At 56.3% G+C, this 14,748-nt stretch overlaps 2 protein-coding genes across 2 annotated transcripts in view; both read right to left on the bottom strand.

Annotated features, from left to right (window-relative positions):
• Nucleotides 1-2,301, bottom strand: part of CFAP65 (cilia and flagella associated protein 65) — a 30,835-nt gene extending 28,534 nt beyond the window's left edge. The window contains exons 1-3 of the mRNA XM_058809783.1: nt 2,233-2,301; nt 1,782-1,936; nt 1,000-1,102 (exon numbers count right to left, since the gene is read on the bottom strand). Coding sequence (XP_058665766.1) covers nt 1,000-1,102; nt 1,782-1,936; nt 2,233-2,301 — 327 coding nt within the window. The remainder of the gene's footprint in view (nt 1-999; nt 1,103-1,781; nt 1,937-2,232) is intronic.
• A 4,182-nt stretch (nt 2,302-6,483) lies between these two features.
• LOC131560913 (motor neuron and pancreas homeobox 1-like) lies at nt 6,484-14,685 on the bottom strand. Its single transcript, XM_058809921.1, has 3 exons — nt 14,250-14,685; nt 7,293-7,453; nt 6,484-6,792 (listed from the first exon to the last, which is right to left on the bottom strand). Exons 1-3 carry the CDS (start codon nt 14,683-14,685, stop codon nt 6,484-6,486), a joined length of 906 nt encoding a protein of 301 aa, XP_058665904.1.
• Between the last annotated feature and the right edge of the window lie 63 nt (nt 14,686-14,748).

The following is a 14,748-nucleotide window of genomic DNA, read 5'->3' as shown; positions in this document are numbered from 1 at the left end:
TAAAGATGCAGCATTGACAGCACTCTGTAGAAATAGCCTCAGGACATCTGCTGACAAGCCAAGATAGAAGGAATTGAAACATATCTATTTTCTATGCTTCATATTTGTCACCCTCCTGAGTAACACTTATACAGGTAAGGAGAGACCTTGGACACTGCAGCACACGCAGTCCTTGCTCTCTCTAAGAAAGGCAGCCTCCTGTTTTAGCGATTGATGTGCTGCAGACAAACTGTTCACTGAAAATGGAACAAGGCCAGCAGCTTATTTCATAAAGGGAACACTGAACAGTCATCAGAAAATCATGATACTAAGAGAGCAGGGTACTAGGAATCTGTCCAATGACCGTGCTCTATGGCTAGGACAGAGATACACATCAAAGACACACAGCTATCAACAAGAGCCAGAGATCAACACCCAGAGCCAAGACAGACACTACAAACAACCTGAAAAATAAGAAAAGGGTCTGGATAAAAAGAACCATTGCTGTTTAAAATGAAGCTTACAGAAACACCCTCCATCCAAAAGAAGGGCGGCCCCTGACATAGCCCTTAGAAAACAGGTAGCCCTTGAATGTAGAGGGTTTGGAATCTCCTGTGGGAAGGCAGAAAGTGAGCCCCTCAGCTCAAGGTTCTGCACTAAAACCACCCAAATGTGTTTCCTTGGGATCAAACCGGTGTGGACAGTTTAAGCACTTTATCTTACTGAGTTGAAAGGCAGAAGTAGTACATGAAAAACTGGGAATAATACTTTTTGTGAGGATTCCTCTCATAACTACTGGCAAACTCTGCAGAGAAGTCAGGGATTAGGACTCCCTCAGGTAATGAAGATGTGGAGAGATCAGGAAGGCCATTCTGCCCACTCCTTCTATGCTGGAATTCCCCCAAGGACTCATTCACTCAAGTGAGAACAAATCAGAAAGGACAAGAGAGGCAGAGGCCCACTGCTGTCCCCCAGAGTGCAGCCTGAGCACTGAGGGCAGTTGTGATGGTGCTGCTTTACCTTTTCACTGGGCCGGAAAACCACGGGCAGGCTCACAGACATGCCAGGGTTCAGAGTGATGGGCTGTGGGAAAACGGTGAGGAAGGACGGCGTGGAAGGAGCTCTAGGCAACAAAATCAGAACAAGAGATTTTGTCTGAGAGTGGGCAGCTTCAGTGAGCAGAAAAGAGAATAAATAACCAGCATCTCCAGACCCCACAATTTTAAAGCACTTTACATGCTGGACCCCAGGGGTACTTTGGCAGCAAAACAGTAGAGAGGGACAGAACCCTGGTGTCCTGAAAACCTATTCCCATCTCGAAGCACCCACCCCTTCCTTGAACAATGTTTTATGTTTTCAGGACATGCAGCATGAGCACACCACATAGGGCAGACACATTTGAGTTTCAGAGCAGGGAGGGTCACAGGGACTGCTGGAATGGCTCAGCATGCAGAGGGACTCCGGGAGCAATGGTTTTAGGTCACACTAGTGACTGGCTGGCATACATCCACAATTAAAATCTCACTAGACTGGAAATGCCTCACAGACAGAAGTATCAGCAAAACAGAATTTAAAACAAGGCATTTCATTTAACAGACTTCTGCCAGGAACAAGGCCTGTGTTTCTGAATTAGCAGGTTTCTGTCCTGCTACGTAAGGGTGCACCCATTGTCTCCTGCACAGCACTCAAGGGGAGAGAGGGAAGGTGAATCTGAGAAAATGTGCAGATGTGACTGATACAGCAGGAGTGAGGATGCAGAGAGAGCGTGAGGAGTGCAAAGGACAAACAAACTTCCCACGCACCTGTAACTCAGCTTCTGGACTTTCCTGTGAACATTTTTCAAGGTCAGGTGTTTGATCACCTCTTTTCCAAGTTTCCAGTCATGCCAACTGAGTGTTTCAGGGACCTCAATGCCCCAGAATATGGCTTTCTTCTTCTTTGCCTCTCTTGGAGACACCTTAGGGAGAAGCAGTTTGGGAGGAAGGGAGGAGAAATCACTTAAATAAACAGCCCTTTCTCTACGCTAAGGGTTTCTGACTCGGGCAGCGGATGAGAGGAGCCACCCCGCGGCAAAACTGCACGAGTCTCCAAAAGCCCTGCTCCGGGCTCCAGAGAGGACACCTCCTGGCCACAGCCCAAACAGCAGAGGGAGCAGATACTAAAAAGTGTGATGAAAGACGTTTTCATGTTTCTCCTCTCCCAGCCTGCCAGGCAACCCACCCAAGTCAGTAGCACTCTTTGCTCCTCGCTCACCTTCCTGTCATAGCCACTCTTCCAAAAACAGTCAGAGTTTTGGGGCTCATCATGCAGCTCAGCAAGCATCTGAGAAACAAGAGGGAAAAGTCCTCACACGCGCTGCTCCTGCGCCCACAAACTCTTTGCTGCCAAAAGCCGGGCACTCCCAGCGACCCACGGCCCTGCTCAGGCTGCTGGTGGCGCTGAGCCCCCTCCCTGCCGGGAGCAGCGCCCGCCGTGTCCCAGCCCCCGCTGTGTCCCCAGCCCCGCTATGTCCCCAGCCCCGCTGTGTCCCCAGCCCCGTTGTATCCCCAGCCCCGCTATGTCCCCAGCCCCGCTGTGTCCCCAGCCCCGTTGTATCCCCAGCCCCGCTATGTCCCCAGCCCCGCTGTGTCCCCAGCCCCGTTGTATCCCCAGCCCCGCTATGTCCCCAGCCCCGCTGTGTCCCCAGCCCCCGCTGTGTTCCCAGCCCCGTTGTATCCCCAGCCCCCGCTGTGTTCCCAGCCCCCGCTGTGTTCCCAGCCCCCGTTGTGTCCCCAGCCCCGCTGTGCCCCCAGCACCGGCTCTGTCCCCAGCCCCGTTGTGTCCCCAGCCCCGCTGTGTCCCCAGCCCCGCTGTGTCCCCGGTGCAGCCCTCTCCAGAGCGCACGGCTGTCCCCATGTGGGTCACAGCCCAGCCCCTGCGGAGGGGCTCTCCCTGGCGCTGGGCAGCACAGCCCTGCCCACTACCGGCCCACAGAGCACCGTACAGCACGGCTGTGCGCTGCGGCCTGGCCTGGCCGCCCCGAGCCCCGTGTGGATGAGTGTGGCGGGACCCTGCTCCCCACAGTGAACGGCCGCCCAGCTCCCTGGGGCACGGCCATCTCCAGCATGATCCGGCTGCCCCCGGAGCGGAGTAGAAGCCCGAGCCCCGAGTCACCACCGCCCCCGGGCCCCGCCGGCTCCCTCGATCCCAGCCCGGCTCCCTAGAGCACCGGGAGCCCGGGGCACCTCGCTGCCGGTGCCGGTACCGGTGGCGGCCGCTCAGCGCCGGGCGGGCTGGCCCGCGTTGCCATGGAGACCGGACGCGGTTGCAGCGGCTCCCGGAGCGACGACGGCGGCCGGCTCGGGTCAATCCGCGCGGGCAGAGGCGGCCGCCAGGGGGCGGCGGAGGGACGCGCAGGGAGGCGGAGATGGAACGGGAGCGGGGCAGGGAGAGGGCGCGGGCAGAGCCCGGCGGGGTCCGGAGAGCACCGAGCTCTCCGGACCCCTCCGGGAAGGAGGCCGTGAGGGGTTCTCAGGGGTGCAGGGAGGAGACAGAAATCAGGGACAGATGGGACGTTCAGGGGCAGGGAGATGGAGGAGGGCGGGGGAAGGAGGGAGGGATGCAGGGGTGCGGGAGAGAGCGTGCGGTGAGAGGTGTTGAGGATTTTTGCTGGTGCTGAGCCAGCAAAGAGGGGCCGTAAAGTCCGTGGATAGATCGGATGGATGAGTGGGGACAGTGTGGGAATTGCTGGGTGGCAAAGGGTCACAGGTGCATCAGGCTGGAGGGTGCTCTCATAGGGATGGAGTGACACCTTAATGGGGCCGGGTCACCCTAAGCTCCTTGGAGCGTTGGTGACACAGGTAACAAGTTGTTATCATTGCCAAAAGTTACGGGGTCAAGACCAGCAAAGGCACAGAGGATGGAGAGCCCTGACTGTGTGAGCCCATCAGGTGTCATTCTCATGGGGCACCACCACCACCATCCTAGGGACAGTCCTACATCTTCCCAGTGCCCTGCATGACCCTCAGGGAGACAGGACCTTCATTTTTCCGGTGGAGAGAGACAGATAGTGCCTCCAGGGTGCGCAGGCAGCTCTGGTGGAGAGCGGGGCTGGCCGCATCAAACCGCACAGGGAGGGTGCCCGGCAGAGGCAGGAAGGAGATGCAGCTTTAATGGCATTTGTCAGTGTTTACAAATGAGTCATCCAGCTAAGCAGCCCGGCTGTAAATCAGCACTCTAACTCTTCCAGCATCACTTGTGTCCCCTCCTTTGTCCCCCTAGCTCTGGACGAGTGCCTGGCTCCTCCAGAAACAAGCTCATAAATAACAGCAACAAAACAAACCCTCCTGCAGCCACGGTGGGCCTGAGTGCAGCAGGCGCGAGATGAACGCCTCCCATCCATCACTTTAACGATTGTACTCTGCAAATTAAACCTGTCACGGCCCATCAAGGTGAATGTTTTAAGCCTGTGACATGCCTTCAGCTCCCCTCCTCCTCCCTGGCACTTCTTGCTTTCCTTCTTGCCTTTTCCTCTCTGCCTCTACCATCCCAGTCCCCCCTTTCAGCCCTGCTCCAGTGTGTGGTACTCCCTGTGGTCGCCTGCTGAGCCAGGCTGCACATCGGGGGATTGATAGATGTCTTTGGCCCTGATGCTCCTGCAGCCACGGGCTGGCAGGTGCCAGCATTTCTGTGCCCAGTCCTGTGTTTTTGCTGAGAGCTGGCACAGCTCTCCTGGAGCAATGGGTCTCTCCTCCTCTGTTGTCTCGACACGGCAATGGCAGGGAATTGGGTACCATCCTTTCAGGCTTCCCCTTCCCTTCCTACTTTCTTTGTATTTCTTCCCCCTACACCACATTTATTTCTCTCTTGCCCCACATTACACACCCATGGCAGGCTCCTGGCACCTGCTGCTGCCCCAGCTCATACCTCCCCCCTTGGAGCAAGGGCTGCAGCCTCCCAGAACCAGAGATCCCCTCGGGGCAATTCCAGGGATCTGGAGACCTGCGTGTCTTGAGAGGGACTGCCAGGGGAGAGGGAACCTGGGCAGTGAGGATGCCATGTGCCCGGGGGAAACTGCTGAGCTGCCAGCAGCCACTGTAGGTCACTGTCCCCCCGCACAGGACCGTCATCCATCCGTCCGTCCGTCCGTCCGTCCGTCTCTATGCTCCTCTCTCCTGTCACCTGCTTCCCCTGCCCACCCCTCTGTCCCCCTGCCCAGGGTGCGGCCCCCAGACACCGACGGGCTTTTCCCAGCCCTGCGATGTGTGACACCAACGCTTACCTGTCCCTTTGTCACCGACTGACTGCCAGAGACGGCCAGGATTCCACAGGGGCTGCTGTGCTTCAGCAATTCCCACCCCCAGCACAAGTCCCGGGGCAGACAGCCCTCCCTGCACGCTCAGCAGAGCCGGGGAGGGGACAGGACAGCAGGGTGTGGGACAGAGGGACATCACGGTCTGTCTGGGAAAGGTCACCCAGCCCGGCCCAGCCCGCTCCACCCCTGCAGCTCCCGGCGCAGTGCAGTGCTGAAGCAGCGCTGCCCCTCTGCCTCCACGGCCATCTCAGCTCCCCAAGGGGAGAGCCAGAAAGGCACAGGAAGCACGGGGGATCTTCCAGGACCCTCCAGCATCCTGTGAGGACACGGGCAGCCTGCTGACTTACAGGGAGTCAGTGCTCAACCCCAGTGTTTCCAGGGAAGTGGAACAGGGTGTCAGTCACCATCCTGCTGCCAAGGGTTGATTTCAGCCCAGTCAGAGTGAGCAACATGCCAAGAGCTCAATGAAACAAGCCCAGAGAAGAACCTAGAGAGGTTAAGCATCACTATGGGGCAAAGGGAGCTCACCACAGCACTGAGCCTTCACAGCCTGAGCACTTTCCTGCTTCCCTTTCCCCACGTTTATTTGGGACACTGCCACACCAATGCAAGCAGGCCAATTGCAGCATGGAAAACAGCATCAGCTTTGCTTCCCAGGACAGCTTTCCCTGCAAAGCACAGACTCTCCCAGGGATGTACTGGTGCAGGAGGAGGCAAGGCAGGCTGGCATGCAACCTGGGCATCCTTGCCAGCTCTTCATGCCACCAAGGGGAAGGACAAGCTGGCACCACACTGCATGAGCTGCTCCAGGCGTTGTCATATCTGTAGGGAAGTGGCAGTGCAGTCAAAGAAGGGTCTGGGTCTCCCTCTTGCAGCTGTGCCAGCAGCCTGCCAGCTGTCCAAGTCTGCTCTCCCCACCTTTTCCCCAGAGACTTGGTAGGACAGCACAGTAGCAGGACAGGGGATTTTCCTGTCCCCTAAGGAAAAGCACAGGCATCCAGATAACAGCTTTATAGGGGAGGGATCTGGGGACTCCTCCAGATACACACAGAGGAATAATTACAAGTTAAATAGGATCCAAACACACATAAGTTAAAGGGTGGCAGGTGCCCTGCGGCCCCCTGCTCCTTCCAGGCACAGTCTGTGTCTGCCAGCAAAGAGAACCCCCACAACACAGCCTGGCCCCTCTCCCAGCTGGCTCCATTCGCCTTTCACAACACAGAGCCAATCTTCCTCTCTGTGGCGCCCATCTCGTCCTCCTCCTCTTCCTCGCCCCCCGAGCAAGACGAGTCCTGGCCATAGCTCAGCTCGGCGGCGCTGCAGTGCAGGAAGCCCGAGTCAGGGCTGTGCCCCATGAACTCGGGGCTTTTAGCAGCTTGTCCCTGGGGCTCGCCGGGCAGCAGCTTCTCACAGGTTTTGCTGAGCCCTCGTTGCTTCTCAGGCTCCACCTGAGCCCCCTGCTCCTTGGCCTTGCGGCTCCGCTTCCACTTCATGCGGCGGTTCTGGAACCAGATCTTCACCTGCCAAGGGAAAGCCCCAGGGGAGAGGATGTATATTGCTGCATCCTGTCCCCACTCACCCCCTCACCTTCCCTGCAGGGAGGGTTCCCCCAAAACTTCTTCATTGTGGGGCATCCCATGGTGCTACAGGTATGTACAAAGAGGATGAGGTTGTCACAGGGATAGGGATAATGGGGGCTGCTGCCTTTCCCCCCATCCAGCCAAGGATATCCACAGAGACATTTTCATATTAGCCCCACAAAAAGATCTCTCCCACAGCATGCTGAAGGATGGGAAGGCTCTGAAATCCAAGTTGGGGGTGCCAGGTGAAAAGAGGAGCAGTATATCTGGGATGCCCTTCACCTGGAGCCCACCAGGCAGGTGTCTGCAAGAGATGCTCTGAAGGGGCACTGATGGGAGCAGTGGGGTGTGGGACTGATGCCATTAGCACTGCCCATGACCCTGCCTTGCCCCCATGGCAGCTCCATGGTGCTATGCTTCATCCCCCCAGGGCAAGGTACCTGTGTCTCAGTGAGCATCAGCGACGTAGCCACTTCAAAACGCTTGGGTCTGGACAGGTACTTGTTGAGCTTGAACTGGTTCTCCAGCTCCAGGAGCTGCTGGCTGGTGAATGCTGTGCGGGGCCGACGGCACTTCCCCATCAAACCAGACTGTGGGGCAGCTGTAGAGCAGACAGCGGGTGGGGGTCAGGGGACAGCACACTGGTAGGGGGACAAACCCTCAGCAAACCCAGGATGAGGAGGAAGATGAATGTCTCCATCATCTCCCACCCCAATAATGGCTTTATTGCCTGATAGGAACCAGTGAGATACGTTATCAGGCCTCGGTGTACAACTGGGATCAGTGCTGAGACTGAAATTAATTCTCTTTTTTTATTGCTGGGCCGCACAGGTGGCAGCTCAACGGCCAGGGGCTGTGCTGGGGCTGCCCTGAGCGCCGCTATCTCGCCTGCAGCCCTTGAAGGCAGAGCGGCGCTGAACCAGGAGGCAGCAGAACAAAGGCACCTTTGAGAGTCCAGCAGGGGGTGGCTGCCGCTCTCTGTTTGATCCTCGCTTATCTCCTCTCCACTGCCTTTATTGTCCCCCTGGGGTTCAGCTTTTACTGCTTCTCCCAGCACCACGGCGGCAATCCCAGGGGTTTGCAGCTGGGAATGAAGGGCTGGAGCAGCAGGGAGGGGCGTGGGGGAGAATGGCGGGAGGTGGTGGTGGGCACTAATGCAAAAGGACCTTGGAACATCCCTGCTGCCACATCTAGGGCAACAAGATCCTGGAGCATCCTGGCCCCAAAAGTGTGCAGTGCTTGGCAAGGGCCACTCCAACTCACCCACTCTGCTGGACATGGGGCACCATTCATGTTATCTCCCCCAGATTCCAGCTTTGATCCCAACCTGCCCATCTCCCGAGGTGTCCCCCGAGCCCTTCACAAACACAGCGATGACGCATGGGGCAGGAATTTATGAAAGAGCTATTAAGTGATCACAACACAGGTTTGATCCCAAGTACCCGGATTCTGGGTCAAGCAGATAGAACACAGGCTGGGCTAGGGCTGTGCAAATGCCTCCTGGGAGCAGGACAGACACAACCCCTTCTTCTGCCTGTAGCCCCTCAGTGCCAGCAGAGACAGTCTGTGTGACCCACCTTGCAGACACTGGCCAGTTAAACAAGGAACTGACCAAACAGAGGCACACTGTGCCAATGATTCTGATACATGATGCATTATTTTGCATAGGAAACATATTCAAGGCTAAAACTGAATGAGAGGTTCAAAAGATTTCCAGTACAAAACAGAGATGAGAGATGTCTCAGCTCTGCAAAGTTCAACAGCCATCTGGGCTCTGACTGGCTGTGGATGCTCGGGCTGTACAAATCCCCCATGGAAACATGGGACCAAACAGGTCTGCAAAAGCTTCCTCTGGCTAAGAAAAGGAGGTATTATGGGAACGAGCATCTGCAGGGATGGGGCAGCCCAAGCTAACACCGTTTGCAGCTCCTCGGGGAGGGAAAGTCCAGAGATGCATCAGAGACAACTGGAGGGGAAATTCATTCTGTTGGTGGGGGTACATCACAAAGCAGCCCCAGGCAGTGTCCAGCAGCCCAAGGACTCTGGGTCCCAGTGAGCCTCCTTTGTTGACAGAGACAGGAGGGTGGTTGGAGCATCTGGAGCCCCAGAATCCCTCCCTGCAACGAGGCTGCCCTGTGCAGTTTGGCTGCACCAGGTCAGGGAAGGGCTCCTCTGATCAATTCCTCTTTCTGAGCATGGTCTCCAGAGAATGTTTTGGGGAAAGAGAAGGGAAGAGGTTGTGCCCTCTCAGCATCCAAAAATCCAGGAGTTTTGAGCTTTCTGGACCTGGAGGGTCCAGGAGTGAAGAGATATCATATTCCCAATCTGAATTCCCCACTCCAAAACAGAGAGCCCAGGGCTCAACTCCTAGGGCATTGTGTCCTGGCTCCAGAGAGCACAGAAATCCTTCAGATCAACCTGAAAGGCTCCTCTGTGCCTCCTCTATCAAGGTCATATGTGACCAGACTAAAACCAGATGCAGGAATAGTAGAGGCACAGAAGTGCCTCACAGAAGAATCTCAATCCTAAAAGCAATGCAAGTTTGATCTGTCCAGCTTCAGAGGAGCCTGGAAGGCAGCCTGCTTTGACAACACCATCTCAAGAGACTCACTTTTCCCGACGTGAGCTGCTGAGGACTACTTGGTCTAGCAGGGAAAAGAAGAACAGAAAGTTTGTCCAAAAGTCAAATAAACCCAAACAGGATATAGCCCAAAGAACTACCAATCAAGGGGACTGATTTCTGGAGCATGGCCCTGCTGCCAGCCCTGATTTCTCCTTCTCAGTGTCCAATTCAGTTTCAGGGCAGTGTGCCCATTACAAATATTGTACAGAGCCCAACTTCCTTGGAAACTCACTCTGCCTCCTGCCCCAGTGATGACCAAAAAAACCCCAACAAACAATCCTCAAATCCCTCTGTGGTGCTGTTATACAGTTTGAGCCAGCACCAGTTCAGTGCCCAGCCCACAGAGTGTGGCTGGCCATCTCATCTGTGACCTCATCTGACAACACACCCTCCAGCAGCTACAATTATCCATCCCCACTGCTCCCTACTGTGACTTGTTCAAGGTTTGGCCTCCACACCACGTTGAGAAAGCCCAAGGCAATACAGCTGACCTTCAGCCACCCACAGCAGCAGGTTTTCATGGACATGAATGATCAACATCTGTGGCATCACCTCTGCTGTTACCTTTCCCAAAGGGCTCTAGCTCTTTTGTGTGGAGAGAGTATGGCAGAAGAGGATGGCAGATTCTCACTGGGAAAAGAAACAAGGAAGGAGGTAGAAGCTGAGACTGCCAGCATGCTCTGCTGAGACCCATCCCTCCCTGCCCTGTGGCAGGCTGCCACATGGACAAAGAATCCTCCCAAGGGGTGCACAGCAAGCATGCCTCCCAGGGCTTACCTTCTCCACTCAGCAAGCTATGAACCCATCACCATCAGCATCAGCATCTCACAAAGTATTACCCTTTGGGAAAGCTCTCCATCTTACCCAGCTCCTACCAGAAGACCAGGGACTGCCCCAGTGTTACACCTTTGCTTGCCAAAGGATTTATTTTCTGCTCAGCCATCTCCACCCAGAATCAGAGCTTGTCTCACCATCCCTTCAGCCTGGCAAGGCTTGGACCCCCTGAAGGGTGCCTGGCATCTGGCTGCAGTATCAGTAAATAAACTGCTTGGCCTGGGGCCAGGAATGCCCTCCGAGTCTGAGGCCAGGAGCTCTGCAAGGCAGCTGCCTCCTGGATAATTAGACAAAGCTTATAAAGAATTGTTGGTTTATTTGATACAGTTCCGCCTACTTGATAACAGGGGTAATCCCAGGTTGATATTAACTCACTTGTTTTTAATTTGGTTTGTTTAACTATAGTTCACTTCACTTTGTGGTCTGGCAGATAAAGGAGAGGAAATTAACACCCTGACTGCTTTAGGTGTTTCTCTGGATGTCAGAGCTGCAAGGGAGGGAGGTAGTCTCAGCATCAGGGTCAGCATCACGGGCTTTTTCTGACCTGCCAGGAGCCCTGGCCATTATCAGTGGGGCAGTATGTGTAAGGGCACTTGCTACCTCTGCAAGCCCCTTGCTTGCTCCACCATTAAACCTCAATTGCTGCATGCAATTTCCCAGCCTGTGTTTCCAACCAGACCACTGTACACCTGGTGAGCCTTCAAAGACATTGCTTTTTGAACAAGTTTGATAAAACTTATTCTGCCTGCTCTCCTGTCCCAGCACAGCCCATCAGCAAGCTCTCTGCCATCATGGGCAGGTTCTGATCTGGGCTCCAGGCCATCAAATTGTTGGTGATGCAAGGAAGTGGTGTGCCAGCAAAGCCATCTAAGCACTGGGTCCCTCGGAGAGGATCCTTTGCTCCTCCTGAGAGCCCACAGCTGTATGTCACTGCTCCCCATTTCTACAGCTCTCAGCTGCAGCGGGTCCCTGCACTGGCTCCCACCACTGCACCACATTTCCGCACTGACAAACAAGGCAAATAAATCACAGCTCCCAGAAAAACTAATAGGCCTGGCATTCCAGTGCCAAATGCTACCCCTGGGTGCTTCAGGAGGTGCTCAAAGCCCAGGATAGGGATCCAGGCTGGGGATAGCAGAACCTGGGCAGGCAGCATCCCTGTTTCCTGCAGCCAGGGCACACCTGCTCCTGCAGCCAGGCCTTGCAGAGTGCGCATTGCAGCAGAGGCTGCAGCACCGCGTGCGGCTCTGCACAGACAGCCAGGGAGGGAGAGGCGCTCACCCTGCCTCTCAGTGAGCCCAGCACCCAGGCCAGGCCCTGGGGGTGCCAACTATCCCAGACAGCCTCCCTGGCAGCCCCACGCACAGGTGATAGCAGGGCGAATGTGTGCAATGAATACCCACAGAGCTTACAGTTCATGGGCTGTCTTGCTGCTTCCCCCTTCCTGACTGTCTCTAGGAGATCAAAACAGACCACACCTGCAAAACATTGCTACACATGCACCCAAAGACGGAATTTACTCCAGAATTTACTCCTGGAATTCCCTTTGAATAAATCTCAAGGGCGATCACCCCCTGGAATGATCCATAATATGTCCTAGAATGCTTTCAGATTCATCTCTTACAGCACCTGCCCACTGCTCCTGGGAGAGTTAAACTTGACAGGCACCAGCAGCCTTGACACTTGTAGTTGGTCACTCTGGAAACTTCAGCCAGGCAGGTCTGTCCATCTGTCTGTCTAGGCTGGGTGGTGGGACAGGGGCTCCCACAAACTAGAGGCAGCCCAGGAGCCCTGTGCCAACAATGGAAGGAAGGCTCCTGCCCAGCCCACCCAACTCCTCAGAGAGGTGAGGAAGGGCTGTGGAGGCAGCAGATCCTAGGCTGGTGCCCTTTGCTGTCCCTGTCCCCAGGCATTGCCACCACACCGGGGCAATCTGAGCCCAGGCACAGGCACAGCCTGCAGCTGGAGAAGGCATGCTGCAAATGACCTGATTTCAGAGCTTCAGTGAGCCCACAGGGGCAAGGGCTGAAGACACCCTTAAGAACCCTAAGGTTACCAATGGACAGAAATAAGGATGTGAAGATGGATAAGCAGAAGAATTGCTGAAGTACCTGACAAGACACTCTGGAGAGAAAGAATCCCCACTGCAAAGGGCTCCCTGGAATTGGGAACAAACACCTTTTAGTAAGGACATGGAATGAGGCAGTGGTCATCCTGATTTAAAAATTTACAGTTTTGGCAGCTTTTCCTGCATCCTTGTTACACTTCAACGTGTCTACCCTGCTTTGGGATCTCCAGAACCCAAGTAAGTAACACTTGGGTCAGAAACTGCTTTTCTTCCCTCTGAACTTCCATAGGAGCCCTGCCCAGTGTTTCCCACAAGACCCTTTGACATTCTGGTCCAGCACATTCTGCAGAGCTCCCTTCACAAGTTGTTCTCATGCCAATAATTTGGGACTTTGGTGAGGTTTTGGATACAACCAGCTGAAGATCACATGCTGCTTTTGAAAGGAATGGTGCTGATGTACAAATATCTCTATGTTATCCCAGTCAGAAGCTGCACTCAGGGCTACAGATCAGATGCTGTGTAGCATTCCCACTGCGGTGAAACACAGCCCTGTATGAAGCTACCAGGATGCTGAGATTCACCAACAGACCCAGACCCTTCAAAGATAGCATGGCCTCTGCAGAGATGCAGGAAGATGCAATAAATAATAAAGACTTCAACTAATCAGGATTTTTTTTTGTCTTAGTGACATCTTTGAAGAGCATACATAACCCTAGCACTGAAGGCTTATTCTACACCTCTAGATTCACAGACGGAGCATTCCTAAAGTCTAGGGAAAGCCAGGTAAAGGGAGAGAGGGTGGGGAAAAAAACAGCCAATTTCCCTTTAACCTGACCAGGAATAGTTTGAGGTTGGAGTAATACATGTGATTTTTCAAGTAGTTCTCTGTAAATTTTGCACTGTTATTTATCCAGCTTTTAAAAATTAATAATAATTTTGCAAATGGGCTTCCCGAATTTTAGGAATTTTTTTTTTACACTCAGCTAACAAATATGGATCTTCTGATGGGGCTGTATTAACCAGTCACTCTCGGTTTAATGCCCATCTTTTCACTGACCAGCACAGGGCAGGGTCCGGGTTGGGGTGCCAGACGTCAACAGGACCAGCGCCTGAAGTCAGCTCTTGTTCCGTCCGTGCCCTGCAGGACCCATGGCAGCAGTGCGGGGTCCGGTGCCTGCCCGAGCCCTGGTGATGCCCACCAGGAGGGACTGGGGCAGGGATGGAGCCGAGCACGCTGTCGGGCCGCCCGGTTCCCGAAGTTGCCGCCAGGAACGAGCTCAACGGCCGCTCATCCCACGAGGCGAGCGGGACCCGGAGCGCCGGCCCTGCACGGAGCCCGATCCGGCCGCGCATGCAGCGAGACTGGGGCGGGTTCGTTCCCAGACACACCGGGAGGGATTTATTCGTTTCCCGGTGCAGTTTTTTGCCGCCGTTTCTCTCTTTTCGTTTCCTTCCCGCCCCGCGGAGCCCGGGTAGGCGCGGTCCGGCTGTGCCGCCGGCGGCGCGGGCAGCGCTCCTCGGGGCTCTGCCGGAACACCGGGCCCGCGTACGGCGAGACTTTGCCCTTCGGATCTGTTCGCCAGGGCCTCGCAGCCCTCGGAGGTCTCCAGCAGCGGGACACTCCGGCTCCCCACCCCTGCCCTGCCGGGATACAGAGCGAGCCGCGCATCGGGGTCAGGGCGGAGGGCTCAGGGTCCCTGCGGGCTCCCGACCCGGACCACCGGAGGGCCTCGAAGGGGTGGGGTCGGGAACGCTCGGTCCCGGGCTGTCGGACGGAGCCGCACCTGATGTGCCGGCGGACGCCGCCGGGGCGGAAGGGCCCAGAGCCGCGTTCCGCCCGACGGGAGGGTCGGTGCCCGGTCACTCACTCACCGTTGAAGTCGGAGAGCCTCGGCACCAGCATCCCGGCTCGGATCCAGTGCTCCAGCGGGAAGGAGCCGGCCACGGCCGCCTTCAGGTGCTCGGCGCCGGGCGGCGGCAGGTGCGGGATGCCGGTGTAGGCGAACGCGGGGTGCTGGCCCCCCAGGGTCGGGAGCGGGTACACGGCGGGGGGGTACAGGGCGGGCAGGGCGCCGAGCCCGGGGCCAGAGAGGTGCAGCAAGCCGGGCTTGGGCACGAAGCCGGCCGGGGCGAGGGACGCGGCGGCCGGGGGCGCCCGCGGTGAGGGGGTGTCGGAGCGCCCGACGGGGCCGGGGCTCGACGCGGGGCTCCCGGGGCTCAGCCCCGGCGGGGAGGCGCTCCGCGCCGGCTCCTCGGCCAGGAGCGCTTCGATGCGGAAGTTTTGGGACTTCTCCATGGGCTTGTGCATGGCCGTGCCCCGTGAGGAGCCGTCGAGCCCTCCGGCGCCGCGCCGCTCCCCTGCCAGGGCACA

Source organism: Ammospiza caudacuta, chromosome 8 (assembly GCF_027887145.1).
Source record: "Ammospiza caudacuta isolate bAmmCau1 chromosome 8, bAmmCau1.pri, whole genome shotgun sequence".
In the NCBI taxonomy this organism is placed as follows: domain Eukaryota; kingdom Metazoa; phylum Chordata; class Aves; order Passeriformes; family Passerellidae; genus Ammospiza; species Ammospiza caudacuta.
The sequence above is the reverse complement of the archived record's forward strand: the minus strand, read 5'-3'. Positions and strand labels throughout refer to the sequence as shown.

What these genes read in the sequence shown, in the direction of transcription:
- LOC131560913 (XM_058809921.1), bottom strand. Translation starts at nt 14,685, where the DNA reads ATGCACAAGCCCATGGAGAAGTCCCAAAACTTCCGCATCGAAGCGCTC. An exon ending in GAGGCTCTCCGACTTCAACG is followed by an intron (nt 7,454 to 14,249) that starts GTGAGTGAGTGA and finishes TCTGCTCTACAG; the next exon opens with CTGCCCCACAGTCTGGTTTG. An exon ending in TGATGCTCACTGAGACACAG is followed by an intron (nt 6,793 to 7,292) that starts GTACCTTGCCCT and finishes TTCCCTTGGCAG; the next exon opens with GTGAAGATCTGGTTCCAGAA.